A 20,110-nucleotide genomic window follows, 5' to 3' on the forward strand; every position below is an offset into this window, starting at 1 on the left:
TTCTCTTGCGGTAAAGTTGTCGGTGACAAGTGGGAGACCTATTTGAACTTGTTGCAAGACGAGACTTTGACTGAGGGCGATGCTCTTGATCAGCTTAAGTTGAAGAGATACTGCTGCAGAAGAATGGTCTTGACACACGTCGACTTGATCGAGAAGTTCTTGAGATACAATCCTTTGGAAAAGAAGGACTTGAACTAATCATAAGATTAGAAGCATCCGACCTGAGGTCGGCAGTTGAATCACTGCTCCACATGTACTATAGAAAACGGAAATAGCAATGGATACGAAACAAGTTTATGTGGCTTTGTAGAATGTGGCAAATTCGGAAACGTCGGTTCGTTATGGCATTGGCTGTTTAGAATAGTGGGTTATTCAAAATAATAGAGGAGTAATCGGCGATGTTGTGGAGGATTACAATACCATATAGGATGTCTGAGGGGATCAGGCTTTCTTGGTCACAAGGGATAGTCAATTTTTCCTTACATAGCTACCGGTATTAATACAAGCTAGTTTTATCACTATTAGATATACGTCTCTGAATATTTTTTATAAAGGCTGCTTAGGCATCACTATTGTGCTCCTGGATCAGCTGAATGAACTCGTAGAAGAAGGCAATCATGTGCAAGTGGTTGTCGTACAAGAGGTGCTCATCAACACTGTGAATCTTAGTGTCCTTGATGGGGTCTTCATAGTGCATAGGACTGTACCTGTAGATGTGGTCAGTCAAGTTCCAGTAATGTCTTGTGTCGGTATTACCGGTCATAATACTTGGAGCAACCACGATTGGGTCCTTCAAATCAGTGAAGACATAGTCTTCAAAGATATGCCTGGTAACACCACCAATAAAGTTCCAAAGCGTATCCTCCTTAGGGGTGACAGGAGCAGTGTTTGTGATCTTTCCGGACACCTTCAAAACGAACAGTCCCTTGGCTGTAGGCTCAAGTAATTCTTCACCAAATGCGATAAGGCCGATATCGTGTTTCTTAGCAACACGAATGACTCTGTCAGTAAACTGCTTGAGAACCTCATCGATTTCAGTCTCAATAGCGACTCTGTGGTTAACAAGCAATCTGACAGATTCGGGCAAAGCATTATTCTTCTCACCACCCTTGATAATGTCCATTGCTTGCGAGGTTTGGATCAAGTAACGAGATGCAATATGCTTAGCCAATGCCTTCACTACAATGGAGTTAGCGACCTTGTCGTATCCAGCACGCAAAATCAGCTTCTTGAGCAACTTTGGCAAGTTTCCTTGGTGGTCATGGGCAGCGGAGCATTGCAAGAGACCCAAAGTTGGGTTCTTCTCCGAAAGGAGCGGTTTGAAAGGGTCCTGTTCAATTGCATAAGCCAATTCGGAAACAATACCAATTGAAGTGTAGTCAGGTGGCATGGAAGAGTGACCACCAGGAGTGGTGAGGAAAACATCAACATCGACGTAACCCTTTTCACCTGTACCAATCATGGCAACGAGACCTCCAGTAAAGGGGCTTGTGGCAATACCAGCGCCCTCGTCAATGATACCGTAAATAGAGTTCTTGCCGAATCTCTTCTCCAAGTAGTGAGCGATGGATTCAGCACCGTGCCAGCCAGAAACTTCCTCGTCCATTCCGAATGCAGCAATAACACCTCTTTCTGGAGTGAAGTTCTTGCTCAACAAAAGCTCAAAGGTTTCCATGATCGAAACAAGCACGTTCTTGCAATCGACCGAACCACGACCGTACAAGTTTTCACCGTCAAAGTGGCCCGAGAAAGGTGGGTAAGTCCAGTCACCCACGGTATCTTCTTGCACTGGAACAACGTCCTGGTGAGCAGCCAACATCAATGGCTTAAGGTCTGGGTTAGTACCCTTCCAGTAGAAGACAAGACCATAGGTGTTGACCTTGGTGACTTCCAAGTTCTCGTAAACAGTAGGGAAAGTTTCTTCCAAGTACTCATGGAACTTGATGAACTTCTTCCAGTACTCAGGATCGTCGTCCACGGCTGGAGGATCGTCATAGATCTGAGTGTCCACCTGAACAGCCTTGGTCATCTTCTCGGCAGACTCCTTTCTGAACTTCTTACCAAAGATAATATCATGGACCGTGGAATTGTCCTTGTAGAACAGCTTTGGTCTGTAAATATCAATAATTGGACAGACATCAGACTCCGAGGAGGTAATTGCGATTCTAATATAAGAGAAGAGATTGGTACAGAACAAAAGAGCAACCACTAAAACAGCGGCAATGGCTCCAATGCCATACTTCTTGCTTCTCTTCTTGTTGTCGTCTGGAAGCCCAATCATGGTTGAGAGTTATAAAGCAACTATGGAGGGAACCCACGCTTCTTATATAGACGATTTCCGTAGCGGTAGCGGTTCCGCACCCAGTGAAGCCGCTTAATCAGTCCGCATTAACCAGCCTCGACCTCGGCGATAACGCGCCAAAGCTCGGTGAAAGTTCGGCAATAGTGCACCAAGCCTTCACCGAGCTCACTTTAAACCTGGGGATCTTGCGGATAAACATTTCCACCTTCGAGGTTATAGCACAAAGTCGTGAGTCCAATTTACATTGAAGAAACGTGAATGGTCGAGATATTGGAGTGGGCAAGTGATAAGCTCATGCGGGGGCTTTGAGTCTTTGAGTAACTACGATAATGGAATTATTTTATGCACGGGATGATAGGCGCAAGAAGGAGCGTGGAATGGGGTTGAACTTGTAGGCTTGGTATTATTATATTCCGTTAAGTATTATTTGCGAGTTACCGAAGTATTGTTGAAGTGAAAAATTCAGCCCCACCCACTCTTTTTCTCAATTACTACAGCGGTTGCGAAAAATCAAAGAATCCCCAATCTTCCGTTCGCCAAGCTAGACTTGACGTCTCGTCATTCACTCTTCTTCAAGCAATTCATTTATCCTTCCTTCTTCCTTTATTGGTCTATGTACATGGCAGATGTGCTCCACTTTACGTGAAGGCATCCTTAGTTCTTACCACCCTTCTTAAGGATCTCGTTGCTGGGTTGAATGTCTTCACCACAACAGCATCCTTAGGCAACTTCTGGCCCTTTGGAATATCAAGCACGGTACCTGGAACAGACTCAGGCAACACTGCTGGAATGTACTTGTGTCTGAACTCGACAATCTCATCCTGAGAGAAGATGCCTGGAGTGTTCAAAAGAGCATTGATAGCATCCTTTTCCTTTTGCTTGAGGATGATATTCGTGAACTTGCTGTCCAACTTACCAAGGATCTCTTCCCTCTTCAGTTTGACTTCATCTTCACTGTATGGCTTGTGGAGCTGGGTCTTGTGGTCCAAGGCCAATGCTGTGTCTAATTCAGAAGCAAACTTCTTGTATTCATCAACCTTTGTCTTGAGCTCTTCTTCCAGAATCTCATTACGTCTTAATGCCAATTGTTGCTCGTAAAACACAGTGAAAGTGACTTGATCTCTGGCTTCTTCCAAAGACTGGCCAGTCTTCATGAGGGCGCTGACCTGGTAAAGTCTTTCGGCGGCTTGTTCAGGTTGTGGGTGTTCTGGGAACTCCTTCTTGAGTTGAGAAAGAAATTGTTCTTTACGCTCGGACTCGACTCTCTGTCTCTCCTGTGCCATCTGCTTCAACTCATCTTGTGCAAGGTACTCTTTCCTGCTCATATGATCTTCTTCCTTCTTGGCTTCAGCCTCATCCAAGATCTCTTCGTAACCAAATCTTCTGATACGAGGATCAAAATGGTTTGGTGGTAGAGGATGGTCTCTTTTCAATGCAACACCAACGAATTTTCTCAATGGGTGGAAAGGATCCAAGTAGAACTTGACATAACCTGGCTCCATGGCAAATATAGTGTGATCACGACCAATAGCAACATTAGCTCCAGGGTGAATCTTGGTACCTCTTTGTCTCATGATGATTTCACCAGGATTCACGAAAGAGTTCTCAAATGCCTTTGGACCCAATCTACGACCAGCGGAGTCATTCTTGTTTGTCTTGGAACCACTGACTCTTTTTGTGGCGGTACGGATCTGGGTGAAGCCACCTAGCACAGAGCTCGACAGGGAAATTCCCACGCCGACGCCGGTAGTGGTTCTTAAAAGAGACATAGCCTGTTAGGTATTCTTCTTCTCTTATGTCAAAGAGTTTTCTCATTGAAAAAATGTAAAACCAGATTGGCCTGTATGCCGGATTTTTCAACCCTAACAGAGATCATTAGAATGAAGCAAAGGTAATAAATGGAATGATACTAACTAAACATGATTTCGTGATGACTTATCGAAAGTTCTTAAGTATTTAAAGTTAAAAGGTTCTGTTAATAGAAGGTGAATAGCTTATGGTGGAAAACAAGGCCTTCGCGGTTTGGTATCTTCTCAGGCCTAACTGTTACATGCGAACGAGCCAAAAACTACCAGACAACTAACCAACATAGATAAAAACGTAAAAAGGATAAGCAAAAGTTGGTCAATGAAAAAAAAAAAAAAAATGCGCAAGCCCGGAATCGAACCGGGGGCCCAACGATGGCAACGTTGGATTTTACCACTAAACCACTTGCGCTAGTGAAAATGCTCCGAGACGGGGAATTGAACCCCGGTCTACCACGCGACAAGCGGTAATTCTAGCCACTAAACTATCTCGGATGTTATATTATGGTGCAAAATTGGGGTTATCATGAACTTTGTTTTGATTAAACCAGCAAAAATGACTAATATGGTATCTTAAGCTTATTTAATTCGGTCTCATGGTAATGCTCGAGAGCGGAAATCAGACAAATCGGCCGCGTTTTTGAGATATTTGACTTTTTGTGTTTCAAGCGAAGAGGCCAATATCGGTCAGTTATTTATTCATGTTAAGCTCTCTTGAAGTTGTTTGTGTTCCATTGGCTGTAATAAAGTGCCTTCTCTGTCTATAATTGGTTTTCTAATTCAATCTCGCTATCTGGACTTCCACACCAACTTTTGGTACAACTATCGACTAACAAGAACTAGTATACCAAAATTCATGGATCAGAAGAAGCTTCAAAACAAAAGATTGTGATGGTCAGGTGTCCGTCTAAATTAAGAAATTTGGACTATTCTCCTCTCGAATTATTCATCATGCTGGCCTGGTGCCCTTGGATGATCAATCATAGTAGTTATCAGTGGCTGCGAAAACCCACTTTTAGAAGTCAACCCGAAAGCCCACCACAACACTTCCAAAGCCTACTTGACGTATTTTCCAGATCATTTCCTAGCGTATATATTTCCCGTAAACAGTGGTCTGGGCTATCAATGGAACGTGTGGCTATTGATTCAGCCACCTTCGTATGCAGAGGTAGGCTCTTTTACGGGGCCCTGGGGTCATTGACATGTGGGTGATATCCAAAAATACAACTGTGGGATGTAAACAGTCAATTTGAGTTTTTGCCCGCATCCGTCGGAGAAAAGGCCGTTAGATTTAGATTGTAATCGATTCTATATATAGTTTCAGTCAAGTATATAAGGTGGTGATGATCTTCTGTCAAAGTTGCGAAACAACCAAAATGCCTATCACCATTGCCACAATATTGTTCTTCGCCTTATCCGTGTTTGCAGCCAATCTTCCGAGGGATTTCGAACTCCGTGTGGAGGTTCCAGATAGCGACAACATTTTCTTCGTAAGGAACTACACCAACGCACCTATTCTCGTTTCCGACCTGTATTATGGTGACAACGGTGCACCCGTTCTGGGACCCCAGTTCTTCTATTTTGATGAGTATGAGACTTTGAGAAGCTCTCGCAATGACGAATACGTTTCAGTTCAGACATGGGATGCGTATGATGAACGTAAATTGACCTTACTTTTCAATGATACTGTCGCTTATCATGGTTTCCATAAGAAGGATGGGTATTTGGCGCATCATGGAAACACGACATTTTATTCATGCAATTCTTATCCATATGACAAGTATGTGGAGTACTTGAGTCTCGATGGCTCTTGTTTCCTTGCACATCCAGTGCAATTGCGGTTGACATACCCATTATAAGCTTGAATGCTATAGTTTTCACTTTGATCATAGTTTACCACCAAAGAATTTCAATGCTAAATGAACACCGTAGCTGATCTTTCTGTCCTCACCAATGGCGTAGACTTCAAGCGGAGTAACAGGGTTACCCTGGGCGTCAATGCGTTCTTCTTGTTTCTCCTTAGGCTGCTGAAGCTTAGGATCAAAATCATCGAGCTCTAAACGATGCGCATATGTCATCAAGTTATCGATTTCCGAACGCATGCGATGTTTCAAATCCTGATCTTTTGTAATAATGATTGCATTGCTCTCCAAGTCCAAAGAGTAAGCACGCTTGGTGAAGTTGGACGAGCCAACAACGGTAATGGAGGGCTCTTCTTCTTCTGGTACAGTTATCCATAAACCTTTGGCGTGATAAGACCAGCCACCTGGAGTGTTCACCACACCGTTTTGCCATTCATACAATTTGATAAGATTCTCCTTGCCTCTGCGCCTGAGTTCCTCCAAGAACTTCTTTGCGATCAACAAGTAAGCTTCAGGAATGTAGTAGGAAACACCAGGAGACTTGTAGAATGAATTGGCCTTGGCAGAAGCGGTGATGACAGTACCAGAAGCGGTACCATTGCACAATCTGTCTTGAATCTGGGGAAGCATATTGAAGTAGCCAGCAGTAAACCACCACTTGATCTTTGATGAATCTAAGTAGGACAAGAGGCGAAGAACAGCTGGTTTTTCCGTGGATGCATCATTGTGGGATGGGAATAAAGGAGTGAATTGCGAGACAGGATAGACAATTGTATCAAAGTCGTTAGTATCGGAATATTCTTCGAAAGAGCCAAGTTGATGCTGTTTTAACAATGGTTCAAGCAAATGCGAAGAGTCGGAAATGAAGCGCTGGAAGTTCATGTCAGGTTCACAGGATTTGTTCGATGTCGGCCATGATAAACGGAAAGTCTGGTGCTTATGAGGCTTTGCAGTGGTCAAAAGCTGGTATGAGAGGCTAGACACGGCTTTATGAATCTTAAAGTAGTAGTCGGTGATGGCGGCGTCTTTGAACAAGTAGTAACGGTCCTGGCGGTCAGTAAAGTAGTCTTGGGACAAGTTAGCGCCGGAAAGCATAATCTCGTCGTCGAAACCGTAAAGTTTCATATGCTGAAGGCCAAAACTCTCATTGACACGCTTAGGAGCCAAGTTCTTCTTAAAGCCGCTCAAATGCGGCGTGTGATACATCCTAATGTCAACTCTATGCTTTCCATACTTTTCAACAAGAGTCACAAGTAAAGAAGCCGAAGAAGGATGATTTGGAGCCTCTCTGGTACCACGGAGGGCGTCGGTTAAGATGTAAACTTTCAAGTTTTCATTTTTCGCCAACGCTTCGGAAAGTGTTTCCACGAGCTCAACCTGGCCCTTTCCCACGTACAAAGAGCTAAGGAAAACCTTGGAAGAAGCCGCCAATATTTTACTCTTCAAAGTATCATAAAAGTCCTGAGGAGAAGTCAAAATCTCGATGTTGGAGCCCTTTGTTGCAAACCTGGGCGCGATGGCATCCAATTGTTGGAAGATGGTATTCAAGCGAGGATGGAACAAGGCCGTAGCATCGGAAGGAAGCGCCACGTTGTTGGTGGCGTATTGGCGAGCTTTGGGCGAGGCAGCCTGTCTGGCGCCGAATAAGTAATTGTAGAATGACCCAAGCATACGATTTGGAGCAGTAGCGAGTCTAGTCACCATAAGGTGGGGAGGAGACGATGGAAGCAGCGATGAGCGGTGAAGATGGGAAGGCCTTGAATGGGGGAACGGTAAAACAAGGAGCCAGTAGGGATGGGTATTTAAAGGATGGTGGTGTGAAGCTTCAAGTAGACGAAAAAGCAGGAAAAAGAGTGTTGTGGAAGCGGGACCAGGAGGCAAGTTTGAGATAAGATATGCGAGATAGGTTGGTGGGGGAAAAAAAAAGCGAGGCAGCAGCCAGAGGCCAAAAAAAAAAAAAAAAAAAAAAAAAAAAAAAAAAACTAGGCCTCAGTCCAGTAATAATAACAGAAAAATACAGGCCATAACAGAAAAAAAAGCCCAAGGCAGGAAAAAGTCCCACACGCAGCAAAGTAACGGTTGGCGGTGTGAAGGAATGCGAAATTTTGCGAACAAGTCCCTCCCACACAAACTGTACTTCCATGCGGTGTAGCAGAGGGGAAGGTGGAGACGGTGAGGAGGATGCCGTAGAAAGCAAAAAAAAGAGGCAGGAGAGAGGCAGGAGAGGCAGGGAGGCAGAGGGGGGCTCCTCAGTAAGGGGAGACAAAAGGTTATCACAGGCTTCCATGGCAGATGCCTCCAGCCACCATTTCGCATTAGGCAAATTCTCCAGATTCTCTGGTAGACTAGAGTATGGACGTTTTAGTGCCAAGTGCATGAGCAAACGGTCTTGTGACGGTAAAGAGCATTGTTGGTGGCATCAATGGAGGGAAGGTAGTTGAAAGAAGGAGGATATAAAGAAGGGTGTAGGAAGTTCGGGACGTCACGGTTTTGCGTGGAAGGTGGGACGAGGGGGCCAGGGCGGTTGGCTCGGTGCGAGTGGAGCCGAGAGGGAAGTATAAGAGAGGCCTGGGGAGAAGGAGGGAGAGGGAACAGGAGAGGCCATGGAACAAAGACAATTGGGCAAGACGTAACAATGACACTGGGAGCCAATTGTGAATGGAAGAAATATGGTTTCGCTTTTGTTGCTTGGTAGTTCAATGGCTGATCGTTCCGGGGAAGGGAGACTCCATGACGTTTGCAGCCGTTATGAAGCTTAGCTGTGAGGCAGGAAAGTGCACTTCGGGGGTGATGCGAAAAGATGCCTTGGGAGGTGAGGTAATAGGCTTTGGGAGTGTATGGCTTAGCACACCGCAGTGACAAGGTAGAATGGGTTTTGGCAATCAGGGGCAGAGTATGTCTAAGGTTTGATGATGGCTTAAGTATTGTCATGGAGGCTATGCTGGGTGGTGGTCTCCTGGTCTTCTGGTATGAGTCTGAGAATGGGTATGGGTATTGTGCTCGCTGTGAGGTCTACTTTTTTGCCGCCTGGCTGCAAAACATCCTATCTTGGAGCGATGGCTGGGTGGAAGAATGCCGAATGGCCACTCTGGTATTTGCAATTGCTTAAGGTTTGATTTTTGTATTTCGTTACTTGGCATTGGCGATCTTTGCGCTCCTCTCTTCATCGCGACATATCTTTTCTACTTTCAGTAACCTCGCCTATTCCCCACCACCGTTCCTATGTACATGTACTTCCCTCTGGATACTTCTTTTTCTCTATCGGGACTTTCCACCTGCGGCCTTGATCAACAAAACATCGCCGTCCTCTATAATGTATGCTTTTCCTTGGCGATACTGTTTTCCTCTAGCTTTGAGGCCTGCCTCGTCTAATGGCGCCTTCTCTTCCTTGAGGTCTTCCCATCTGTACACTTGGGCAGAGATGAAGGTCTTCTGCAAATCGGTGTGGATGGTTCCTGCTGCCTCGGGTGCGGTTGAACCCTCTCTCACGGTCCATTGGTGTGCTTCTTTGGGTCCACAAGTGTAGAAAGACACAAGATGGAGCGCTTTCCGCATCTTGTCCACAATTCCAGCCATGGCGCTGGCTTTATTGTTGTGTTCCTGTTTATACTTTTCCAACTCCGCAGGATCTTCTCTCTTTTCGTTAAGCTTTGTCTCGAATGCAGCAGAGAAGAGCATCAACTCGTCTTGAGGACAGTTCTCGTCAATCCACGCCTGTACTGATTCTTTGAATTCGTTGGTATTGCTTTCATAGTCGGCTTCATTAACATTAAGCAAAACCACAGTAGGCTTGGCGGTAAGAAGATTCAAAGTGTTGATGATATCGATCTCTTCATTTGTCCACTCTTCCGTGCTGACTTTCCTACCCAGGTACAAAAGGTCCAGAAGTTTATCGAGCGTGTCAATTTCAAATTGAATCTTGCCTTTGTCAACTTGAGGCTTCTTCAACGCCTTTTGTGCCTGCTCAAGGGCAGTCTCAATATAGTCTAAGTCTTTTAAGATTAACTCGTCTGTGACGATCGTCATGTCTCTGACAGGATCAACATTGGTTTCAATGTGGGTGATCTCATCATCTCTAAACCCTCTAACAACGTGAAAGATACCATCTACCTGGCGGATATCAGCAAGAAACTTATTTCCAAGTCCCTCACCCAGTGCTGCATTCCTAGTGAGACCCGCGATGTCGTAGATGTTCATTGAGGTGGGCACCTTTTTAACAGAGCCATATAAACTTTGAAGGTGATCTAGCTTGGGACTCTCAACCACTATCAACGACATGGAAGGGTCAATAGTAGCGTATGGGTAGTTGGCTGGGTTACCCAAAGTTGATTTGGTGATGGCTTGAAAAAAAGTCGATTTTCCAACATTGGCGAGACCAACAACTCCCAGGGAGAGATTATTGCTAACTCTGCCCAAGTATTTGGGTTTTGTAACTGCTGCCAGTTTTTTGGCTAGGCATGTTGCAGTGGTTGCAAAAAACCTGATCTGGTTCATTGATGCCGGCTACTACCGCAAAATTTTGTACCGATATAGTATCAAGCCTGTGCAGGCTTTTCAGTATTGCAACATACTGGTTGCAAAACGCTGTTATTCGGGAAAACGGCGACATGGAAGATGGACAAATAAAAAGACCCAGTTAAAATTCCTTGAAATTATCTGGGAATGATTGGTTTTCCTCCTTTGTATATGTGCTGCTGGTATAGAAGTATACCTAGACATATCCAATTGAGTAACAACGATTCGGAAGATACCAAGTTCGTAGGAAGTTCATACCAATTAGTATTATGCCATTTATAAATGGCCAAACTATTGGTCATGAAGAACAAAGACACGATTTGTATGGGCAAAAAGTGCTTGTGAACATTGTAGAAACGGCAGAAGAACCAATTGGTAGAGCATTGGGATATGAGCCGAAATGAAAAGCTGGCATAGGACAAAAGCCAAAAGTAGTTCGCCAAATCAAGTTCATTGAGCGTGGCTTTCCCGCGAAGGTAGTTCCATAAAAGCCACACTAGACCAGACGTCATCAAAAACAACACATAATAAAAAAGAACGCTCAAAGCTTCGTTTCCTTGTCTGGATTTTTTATACTTATGGAACGTTTGGTAAATGAGAGCGCTCGTAACTAGCAGACCCACGCAGTCTAGAACAAATGTTAGCTTGGAAGTATAGAAACTTGGATGTTCAGGGTACCTATTGGCATACTGGAAGACCACGAATGTCGACATCAAGTAGGCTCCAGCATAATAAGCACATGAGACAAACCAAATCCATGAATACACCACAAAGTCGCAAGAGAGACCAAAGACTGACCCCTTTCTGGATACTCTGTCCATCGCTAGGATGTACGAGACTATCTGAAGTACATATCCAACGACATAAGAGGCCTCCAGGAGCATTGAGGAGTCTTTCCAAGGGATAACTCTAATCAATCAGGTGAAACCGGTAGGATCGGATAGTGTGGTCAATCGATACCCAGCGTTGTCCTTCGGGGTACGAGCAAAGCGATTGAATATGCAATTACCCAGATAGACTTTATTAAGCAATAAATGGCCCTTGATGAGTATGATAAAGCACGGTTGTAGTAGACCAGTTTAGCTTATCTATGGTAGTAGGTTGATGCGCGAAATATGTATGTAGTGAACCTGGTATACAACATCAACACTCGACTAAAAGAGCGAACCGAAGACAAATAGTCTGATAGAAGGGCATTAATCAAGCCCTGTTAATTACGTCAAATAAAAAGCAAAGTCTCCCGCGACTGTTTTGTCTACATAACCTTGGAATACTGAATATATCATAGCATGGCTGCCGAGGATACAGAAGGATACTGGGATATCATCATTTCCTCGCTTCAGGATATTTGCAACGCCAATGAGTCTTTATCTTTTGATGATATATTCTCCAATCATTCAGATGCAACTTTGGCAAAACTAAGCGAGTCTGAGTTGGAGACGCTCAGGGAAGAAATCAACGATCACAAGCTCAACATCGGTACTGCCACGAGACTCATTGCTACAGCCCAGCAAAACTTGCTGACGCTTACAAGCAAACTAGAGAAAGCTCAGCAGAAGCAGGAGATTACTACGCGATCAGGAAAGCTTCAATCGGCGTCGAAAGGTGGGAAGAGAGCCAATGGAAAGAAAGGTAACAAGAAGTATGGCCGTCAATACTGGGTATCGAAATATGATCCATCAGAACCTATTGTTATTGGCTCTGAAGTTGCATTCAAGCTCAAGAACCGTCACTTCGAAGAGTGGATCCAATGTGAGGTGACTAAAATTCTTAGTGATGGAACGAGGTATGAAATCAAAGACCCAGAACCAGATGAAAATAACAACCCAGGCCAGACATTTAAGGCCAACTATAAGGAAATCTTACTCATACCGTCAGTGCTGGAAGTTCCTAATCTTATATCGTATCCCCATGGGACAAAGGTTTTGGCGCGGTACCCAGAAACAACAACATTTTATCCAGCTGTTGTTGTTGGACAGAAGAAGGATGGTACTGTGAGACTTAAGTTTGACGGTGAAGAAGAAGTCAACAAGGAAACAGAAGTTGAAAGAAGAGTGGTTCTTCCTTTCCCTCAGAGGTAATTTGATGTCTAATATGGAGCCAAAGGAGAGCAATCAAAAGAATACAAGGAGGCTTAGGGGAACAGCCTGAACCCAATGATGATACACATACAAGATAAATTACATCAGCGGCTTTACTTGTTCTGGCGACTTCAACTCAGGTGTATTCCGATCTTATCTGCTCAAGTATCCAATTACGCACATTTTGTGATTTTGCAAAGCCAACCTATAACTTCACACAGAATTGCAATTGCTACGTGTGTTAATGTTGCTTTTGGAGGTGATTCTTTTCAAGAACGATACTCGTACCTGTCAAGTAATTGTCTCATGCAAAGGCTAATCTGTGTACTTGCGCATCTGAGGTACATTGAGCCGTCGCAAGGTTGTTACATATTATGACAATCCTCGTAATTCCTTCCAAGTAATAATAACAAAATATTCACACGTCTGAGTAAACCTTCACTTTTCAAATTAAAGGTTAATAGTTCCTTCGTTCCTTCGCCAGCCAGCTGTCTGACCTGCATGTATCACACGTGACTGATATGCGATGGCCGAAAAAGAAGAGATTGAGGAAGTGGACAAGAGGGAATACACTCATCAACTAATCATGGCTGAGGAGATTGATATTGACGACTATTCAAGAGTATGTTGGTAGTTTAAGCGAATTTGATTTCGTGCTGTGTTGTTTGACAGCGTGGTTTGCGGTTGCAGGCGAGAAACTACAACAAAAGGTGCTAGGGAAATAACTTTGGGGTGCTTTTATGTTGGAGCTTTGCTGTAAGTGTACCCAACATGCGGAGAACGATGCTTTGTTTTTTCATTCAATTAATTTGAGATGCTAATACATTAGGACAGGTCTAGATCGCCTGTGAGAGACAGAGATGCTTCGCCAGGTAGAAACTCTAGAAAGGACTACCATGCTCCTCGTGGACAGGACAGAAGAGGTGGTTACTCCAGAAGAGGCAGAGACCGTGGCGACCGTGGCGACCGTGGCGACCGTGGCGACCGTGCTGACCGTGCCTTCAGAGACAGAGTCTCTCGCCGCAACAATGACCGCCGTGGAGGTGAGCGTCGTGACAGAGGCGAGAGAGGCCCAAGAAGAGGTGCTATCTCTTCTGAGGATGCTCTGACTGTTCCAGGTGACGATGAGCAACGTAGCAAGGTGGAGCGTAACTACAACAACTCCATTTTCATCGGTAACATCCCATTTGAGTCCACCGCCCAGGAGGTCGAGGAAATCTTCAAGAATGATTTTGACGTGGTGAGAACTGATATTGTCACCAGACGTGGTCTTTCTCGTGGTATGGCCACTGTGGAATTCTCTTCTGTTGAAGATGTCGAGAAGGCTATTGCCAACTTTGACCGTACTCAGTACCAGAACAGAGAAATCTTTGTTAGACAGGACTACCCTCCTCCGGAGGACAGAAGAGAGAGAGAGTCCACCAGAACTGCCACCACTGCCATTGATGAAGACCGTGAGCCAAACCCTGAGGTTTTCGTTGGTAACTTGCCTTACACTACTTCGTGGCAAACTTTGAAGGACCAGTTCAAGTCAGTTGGTTCAATTGTACGTGCTGATGTGCTCGTCGACCGTCAAGGTAAGTCTCGTGGTTACGGTACTGTTGTTTTCAGAAGCACTGAAGATGCCCAGGCTGCTATCGACAGGTTCAACGGTACCTCTATAGAAGGCCGTAAGATCGACGTTCGTTTCGCTAGAGAATCGAAGAAGTCTGCTCAGAGCGGCAGCACCAAGAAGAACACTGCCTTGACTGAGGGTGTTATTGGCGATGGTGAAAGATCCAAGACCATCTATGTCAGCAACTTGCCTTACATCACCACCGAGACAGACTTGTATGATCTCTTTGAGACCGTTGGTCATGTTACCCGTGCTGGTATCCAATTGGAAGCGCGTGGAAGAGCATCCGGTAATGCCGTGGTTGAGTTTGAGATTGAGGACCTCGCCGACTTGGCTATTAAGAACTTGAACGGTTACAATTACGGTGGCCGTCCATTGCAAATCAGCTTCGCCCAATTCCCTACCGATGCTGATATGGCTGAAGAGTAAGCTATTTGCTCTAGGTAAACTAAAATAAACTTTAAATTAACGAAAAAGATTCTTTATTAGCGTAGCGCACACACACACCTGTATGATACCGGACTTATTCCAAGAAATTGATTCCATCCCTTACTACCAACTACATCAATATGTTCGATACTTTCATAAATTTCTTCAGTGGCTTTTATAATTACATTCGTCCCATCTTATGGCTCGTCATAATAGTGGTAATTGCATGTGTGCTTTACCTCAAACGCAGAGAATTGCCGACCGCTTTAGATCGGTTGAGAAATAGCCGGCTTTGGTACAACCGAATGGAACAAAGTTCCCTGTTCGAAGGAGACTTGGAGAGCGGTTTATCTAGCGGCAACTTCGATCTATCTGGCAACCTTGCAGGGGACTCGAGAAAGGGCCTTGATGAGAACGCTAAAGCCGAGATTCGGAACATCATGGATACACAGAACGTGTCATTTGACGAAGCCCGTCTTCGTTACTTCCAATCAAGCCTCTCCAATAACGGAGTAGGCAGTGACGGTGTTCCTACGGATCGTCGTACGGTTACTTTCGATCGTTTTCAGGGGAACTACTAAGGTAACTACTGAGACAAGTGTACCGCTATACATCCAGAATTGATGTGTTCCATTGGGCAGTCAAGTCGGAATCTTGGAAGTCGGTGGAATGAATTAAAGTAACTTGAATGAATTGAGCTCGTTAGGCTGTCCGTCCATGAATTGGTATCGGTTGTGGTGTGGAAGTCCGACGGGTATAGTGTCCGTTAGAGAAGGAGACAAAAGGTGTTCTTTCTTTTATATATTGTTTGCATGGTAAAGTGATATGATTGAGTGATCAATTACTCGTTTTGTATTTGAAGTCATGGTAGTTTTGATGTATACGTAGTTTATGATATCCATAGTGTATTCGAGGTTTGTAGAATGGCTGCGAAAAACTATGAAGATCTCAAAATGGAGAACAATTGTGGATCTCGATCCAATTGTCAACCTTCTAGCATAAATGCAAAACAAACTTTTTGCATACTTGAAATACCCTATTATAGCAGCCGAAAATCGACTCCTCCCTAAGGTAATACTAACAGCCCCCAAATCCCCTCCAATGCCTTCCTTTGCTTCCATTGACCTCTAGGTGGGGTGATTTCTAAGGTCCAAGCATTACGACTCAAAATTTCTGAATAACGGTTGGTGACATACGATATCAGTTCTATTGCCAAGACATCTTCGACGAAGAATATCATACTTTCGTCGACTTTCCAACTACTCCTACTCTACAAAGTCAGGTTGTGGTATCGCGATTGGTATGCAATGTAATGTTCTCTCGCGTAAGCGAATGTAAGTACCTGTCGTCTCCAGTCAGACACGGTATGCATCTTTGTTTATCAATAACTGGTTTGGGGTTTCCTTCATCGTGCCCAGGCTCGTCTTTATGGTCCGGATTGTCAGACACAATTCAGAGGTGGAGGCTTGAGCGGTTGTTTACTTTCACGCCTAATCGGGAAACGGTATCAAAAACATCAATTGTCTATACATGTACAACGATAAAACCACACTTCTTTAACAAAACTAATCTAGTTACAGTGCAATGGACATTTATAAGAGGTACGCCTCGGGCGAACACGACAAGCAATATTTCCAGAAGAAAGACCACGAGGAGTTCATCAAGCTACGACCTTTACTGGGACATTTTGACAATCTCGGTCCCACCACAACTGCAAAGCCTGTGCTGTACTGGCAAGAGCTATTCCCCAAAGCTGCATTTTTTGCTGGCTTCGATCCAGACCTTTTTGGCCATGTCGTAACGGTCGTCTATAAGAACGACGTAACCCTGAAGATAAGTGCTATTTCACTCACCAAGTTCGGTTGCAATGTTTATGAGAACCTCATCCTCGATGTTCGTCTGCGTTTCTGGCCAGCTTGCGAGAACTTAGATGAGCAACACAAAGATTCGAATGTCAGAAGAGCTCTTGCGATTGCCAATTTGAAGAACCATAACCAGCTTTATTTTAATACAGAAAGCTTCCAATCACGCTGGGATGAAACAAACGCAGGAGCTTTGGCTAGCTCTATGGATGTTCTTACTGGAAAAGTCCCTTCTGCACTTGGAGATCAGCTTCTTTCACTTGGAATGCTTCAAGAACACTGGATCCCATCTACGCTTATGGATGTGGTTTACGACTCGAAAACGCCTTTGAACGGTGAAAAGACAATTGAAGAAAACAACAAACTTGTATTTGCGCTAGGAAAGCAAATGGATCAGTTGTTTGACCCACTACTTGAATACTCCCCTCAGGCAATGGACTATCATTATACTGCTCCTCAGAATCCACAACCGACGTTGCTTCACGCAAATGCACAAGTCGAAAAAGTGTTGAATGAATTATATGACGTTCAGGCAAATTATGCAATGGATTTAATTGCTATATTGCAGGACTTGATAAACCCGTTGAGAGCTAAAGTTCTCTCAACCAACTCCTCTGTGGGCATACAGAAAGTCAACTTAATTTTCCCTCCTACGGTCGATGAGATCTGTCGTATCAATTGCATTCTCCATGACTCGCTCACTCGTGCAAAACAATACGGTTACGTGGAAATCTTTCAAGTCTTCGAAAACATCCTTCCGTACTTCTACAAAGCTTTTGTCAGACACGAGGCCAACCTACGGAACTTCCACTCGCGTTTGGCAAAGTTCTTAGAGAAAGAATCAAAACTCTTGGACTCACCAGATATCAACAGAGGAAAGTTCTCAGCAAGGACTATCGAGGCCATCGTATCAGGGTCTATATTAGAGCTTCCAAGAATCAAACTTATTCTCAAGAGACTTCAATCTACCATCGAATTGGAAAAGTCCAAGCTTCAGAACTTTGAAAATATCGAAGACCATGAGCAAACGCTAGTTACAAAGGCTTTTGAAACATGTGTACAAATTATCGACAGTTTTGGTTACAAGGAAGAGCAGGATGAGAAGCCTATCAGTAATCGAGTCTTCACTCCATCTGGAAAACTTCTTACGGAAATTGCTACTGAATGGCCCGTGGAGCTTCAATATGGCTGGATTAATAGAAAGGTCATTGGCGTTCATGAACTCAAAGAAGTGATTTCTACTCCAGCGCATTCGCAAATCCTCATCATCTTTTCAGACAGCATTCTTTTCCTTGATGTCTTTCACACTGGAGATAGCTCTTCTATCCTGGTACCTTCCGTATTGATGAATTCATTGGTAAATGAAAAGCCATTACCAAGGCTTTCTCAGTTCCCTCTGTTGAAAGTAAAATTCTGGTGCTCAATTTCAGATGTTCTCATAAAGGGATATCTGCACGATGAAGACAATTATGTTTCCTTCATGGCCTTCGGTGAATCAGGATTCAAGGATCGTAATGGTCTTCAGCTTAATTCGATGCAGAACTTTAAGGTCTTAGATGGAGGCGAAGAAACCTTGATGGCCTCGATCCAAAAGGCCAAGGTACTCCACAAGGTAACATCTTTTCATCTTTTCAACGATGTGGAAGGTAAGATTCTGCGCTTTTACTGTGCTCATGAAAGGCAAGCATACAAAACGGAAGTTTCTACTTCACCAGTGGTGATGCTACTTAACCTTAATCACGATGAAATTGAAAGGATCTTCGAGGACCATCGTCATGTCTTCTTAGTTCTTAATGCCTCATTTATCAATCACCACACTGTTCATATTTCTGGCCACGACAGAACGAAGGAATACAAGGTTGAAGAGATAGTGGGCATCAATGAGCTCAGAGCATCTTTGAGGGAGATACTTTCAAAAGCTCTTGATGTGTTCTACCATTCCACGTTCTTCTCAAAAGTTCTTATTGAAGGAAATGGGCGCTGTCTTGAATATTTTGTTGACCGCTTTGCTAAGGAACCTACCGAGAAAGAACTCCCCAAGGTGGAAGCTGCCCCGCTAGTACAGACGCCAGACCGCACAGACCAGAATCAGGTTAGCAATTCCGGCCTTGAAGATGAGAAGCTAGAGAAAGAACAGTTGTCTAAAACTAAAGAAGAATCGAGGACGTATCTGGTAGATACTACTTCGGAATCGGGTGTGAACTGTGGGCCTCGCCTGTTGTTCAGAGGGTTGATACAGAGATTCAAGAGCAAGAAGCTGAATAAGAAAGCTCTTAGTACCCGTCTTTCTCCTGAACAACGGGAACAAGAGAACAATAAGAAGATTCCAGAGACTGAGATCCCAAGGGGAAAAAGACAAGTTTACAATAGCATCTACAAACCAACGCCTGTCCTTCGCGAGAACTCAGTGTCTTCAACTCCAAAACAAGAGCAGGAGTCCAAGCAACGCAATGTTTCTACTAATACTGGATCCTCATCACACTACACAAATACCTCTTTGGACATCCAGTCGAATTTCCAATTTCCTTTGGGAACTGTTGATGAAAAGGCTGAGCCAGAGGATATTTCTTCAGTGAAGCACGCAAACAACCCCGTTGATACGATGAAGAATATCGATGAAGAGCCAATTGCAGCTCCTTCTGAAAAACAAACAGAAGAAAAACCTATGGTGAAGACAGAGGAGGAAGCAGCAGAAACCCAGGTCTTGCCTAAAGCGAACACAGCTCCAGAGCCTCCACAACATCGTGTGCAGAATGATAAGAAACTCTTCAACGACGGTAATATTCCAGCACCTCCAAAAAAGAGAATTTTTTCCAGCCAGGATATTGCCAACGCTTTAGAACACATTAATGCTGCGGGCATTTCGCCTCACACCTACGCAAAGTACAAGAAATACGAGGAGTTGCCAACTAACAACTTCTATAGCGATGGTGAGGCTAACTGGATTACTGTCACGAGAGAGGACTCTTCAAACCTACAGAGGGAAGTCAGAGCGATGAAAGAAGAAGTCAATATGGACACGCTTGATGTTATTGATGTGGGAAGTAATGGCTCGCCATTGCGCATGGTACCCCAGCAGATACGATATGATTCCAGTGAAGGTACTATTTCTACGAATGACGGAATCGACGCTGAGCTCAGTCAAGAAACAGTGAAGGCTAACGATGCTAATCAGCCTCTTGCCCCAGCAAAAGCGATTGCTCCTTTGCCTAGTGAGCAGTCCGAGGAATCACTTAACTCTCTTCAGTATATGAACGAGTTTGGTAAGAAGCTTGATGAGGGCTTTGATCTCGAAAATCTGTGGGACCAAAAGTCTTTGCCTTTCACGATGGATACTTTGGTTGTCCCAGAGAACAAAGCAGTGCCAGAGGAGACACCAGCTCAGGATCTTAGTTCACTTACTACATCATCAGAAGAATATTTTTCGCCTGATGAATACGACTACGTGACGGCACTTAGGGATGAGTATTTGGGCATTGACATGGCTAACACTGTGACCCTGTCCTCAAGCGAGAAAACTCTCATGAATGTTGCCAGGGAGGTTGAAAAAGAGGATGAAGATAAAGGTTTTCAGATCAAGTTTGACTCGGTCGCTTATCTTTCTGATATTCTCAACGGTACAGTGAAGATTTAATAGAT

General features: G+C 44.2%; 9 protein-coding genes and 2 non-coding genes across 11 annotated transcripts; 5 read left to right on the top strand and 6 right to left on the bottom strand. All coding sequences in view use genetic code 12, as the record gives it.

The window, feature by feature from the left end:
• Nucleotides 1-559: 559 nt before the first annotated feature.
• Nucleotides 560-2,281, bottom strand: CXQ85_000220 (Gly-Xaa carboxypeptidase; the record flags this gene model as incomplete). The annotated part of the gene is made up of 1 exon (XM_025483975.1): nucleotides 560-2,281. One exon carries the CDS (start codon nucleotides 2,279-2,281, stop codon nucleotides 560-562), a length of 1,722 nt encoding a protein of 573 aa, XP_025342190.1.
• A 659-nt stretch (nucleotides 2,282-2,940) lies between these two features.
• MRP7 (mitochondrial 54S ribosomal protein bL27m) lies at nucleotides 2,941-4,071 on the bottom strand (the record flags this gene model as incomplete). The annotated part of the gene is made up of 1 exon (XM_025483976.1): nucleotides 2,941-4,071. The coding sequence occupies one exon, from the start codon at nucleotides 4,069-4,071 to the stop codon at nucleotides 2,941-2,943; it is 1,131 nt and encodes a 376-aa protein (XP_025342191.1).
• Nucleotides 4,072-4,448: 377 nt separating this feature from the next.
• Nucleotides 4,449-4,519, bottom strand: CXQ85_000222. Its single transcript has one exon. It is a non-coding gene; the product is annotated as a tRNA-Gly (tRNA).
• An 11-nt stretch (nucleotides 4,520-4,530) lies between these two features.
• CXQ85_000223 lies at nucleotides 4,531-4,602 on the bottom strand. Its single transcript has one exon. It is a non-coding gene; the product is annotated as a tRNA-Asp (tRNA).
• An 881-nt stretch (nucleotides 4,603-5,483) lies between these two features.
• Nucleotides 5,484-5,966, top strand: CXQ85_000224 (uncharacterized protein; the record flags this gene model as incomplete). Its single annotated transcript, XM_025483977.1, has 1 exon — nucleotides 5,484-5,966. One exon carries the CDS (start codon nucleotides 5,484-5,486, stop codon nucleotides 5,964-5,966), a length of 483 nt encoding a protein of 160 aa, XP_025342192.1.
• Nucleotides 5,967-5,993: 27 nt separating this feature from the next.
• On the bottom strand, nucleotides 5,994-7,673 carry PEL1 (CDP-diacylglycerol--glycerol-3-phosphate 3-phosphatidyltransferase; the record flags this gene model as incomplete). The annotated part of the gene is made up of 1 exon (XM_025483978.1): nucleotides 5,994-7,673. The coding sequence occupies one exon, from the start codon at nucleotides 7,671-7,673 to the stop codon at nucleotides 5,994-5,996; it is 1,680 nt and encodes a 559-aa protein (XP_025342193.1).
• Nucleotides 7,674-9,227: 1,554 nt separating this feature from the next.
• On the bottom strand, nucleotides 9,228-10,247 carry CXQ85_000226 (GTP-binding protein YchF; the record flags this gene model as incomplete). Its single annotated transcript, XM_025483979.1, has 1 exon — nucleotides 9,228-10,247. The coding sequence occupies one exon, from the start codon at nucleotides 10,245-10,247 to the stop codon at nucleotides 9,228-9,230; it is 1,020 nt and encodes a 339-aa protein (XP_025342194.1).
• A 1,526-nt stretch (nucleotides 10,248-11,773) lies between these two features.
• On the top strand, nucleotides 11,774-12,565 carry CXQ85_000227 (uncharacterized protein; the record flags this gene model as incomplete). Its single annotated transcript, XM_025483980.1, has 1 exon — nucleotides 11,774-12,565. One exon carries the CDS (start codon nucleotides 11,774-11,776, stop codon nucleotides 12,563-12,565), a length of 792 nt encoding a protein of 263 aa, XP_025342195.1.
• A 526-nt stretch (nucleotides 12,566-13,091) lies between these two features.
• GBP2 (single-stranded telomeric DNA-binding/mRNA-binding protein) lies at nucleotides 13,092-14,609 on the top strand (the record flags this gene model as incomplete). Its single annotated transcript, XM_025483981.1, has 2 exons — nucleotides 13,092-13,187; nucleotides 13,395-14,609. The coding sequence occupies 2 exons, from the start codon at nucleotides 13,092-13,094 to the stop codon at nucleotides 14,607-14,609; spliced, it is 1,311 nt and encodes a 436-aa protein (XP_025342196.1).
• A 140-nt stretch (nucleotides 14,610-14,749) lies between these two features.
• CXQ85_000229 (uncharacterized protein) lies at nucleotides 14,750-15,190 on the top strand (the record flags this gene model as incomplete). The annotated part of the gene is made up of 1 exon (XM_025483982.1): nucleotides 14,750-15,190. One exon carries the CDS (start codon nucleotides 14,750-14,752, stop codon nucleotides 15,188-15,190), a length of 441 nt encoding a protein of 146 aa, XP_025342197.1.
• A 1,003-nt stretch (nucleotides 15,191-16,193) lies between these two features.
• On the top strand, nucleotides 16,194-20,105 carry CXQ85_000230 (uncharacterized protein; the record flags this gene model as incomplete). Its single annotated transcript, XM_025483983.1, has 1 exon — nucleotides 16,194-20,105. The coding sequence occupies one exon, from the start codon at nucleotides 16,194-16,196 to the stop codon at nucleotides 20,103-20,105; it is 3,912 nt and encodes a 1,303-aa protein (XP_025342198.1).
• Nucleotides 20,106-20,110: the final 5 nt, after the last annotated feature.

The sequence above is a fragment of the Candidozyma haemuli genome (genome assembly GCF_002926055.2).
Source record: "Candidozyma haemuli strain B11899 chromosome Unknown A_2014730914, whole genome shotgun sequence".
Classification (NCBI taxonomy): Eukaryota; Fungi; Ascomycota; class Pichiomycetes; order Serinales; family Metschnikowiaceae; genus Candidozyma; species Candidozyma haemuli.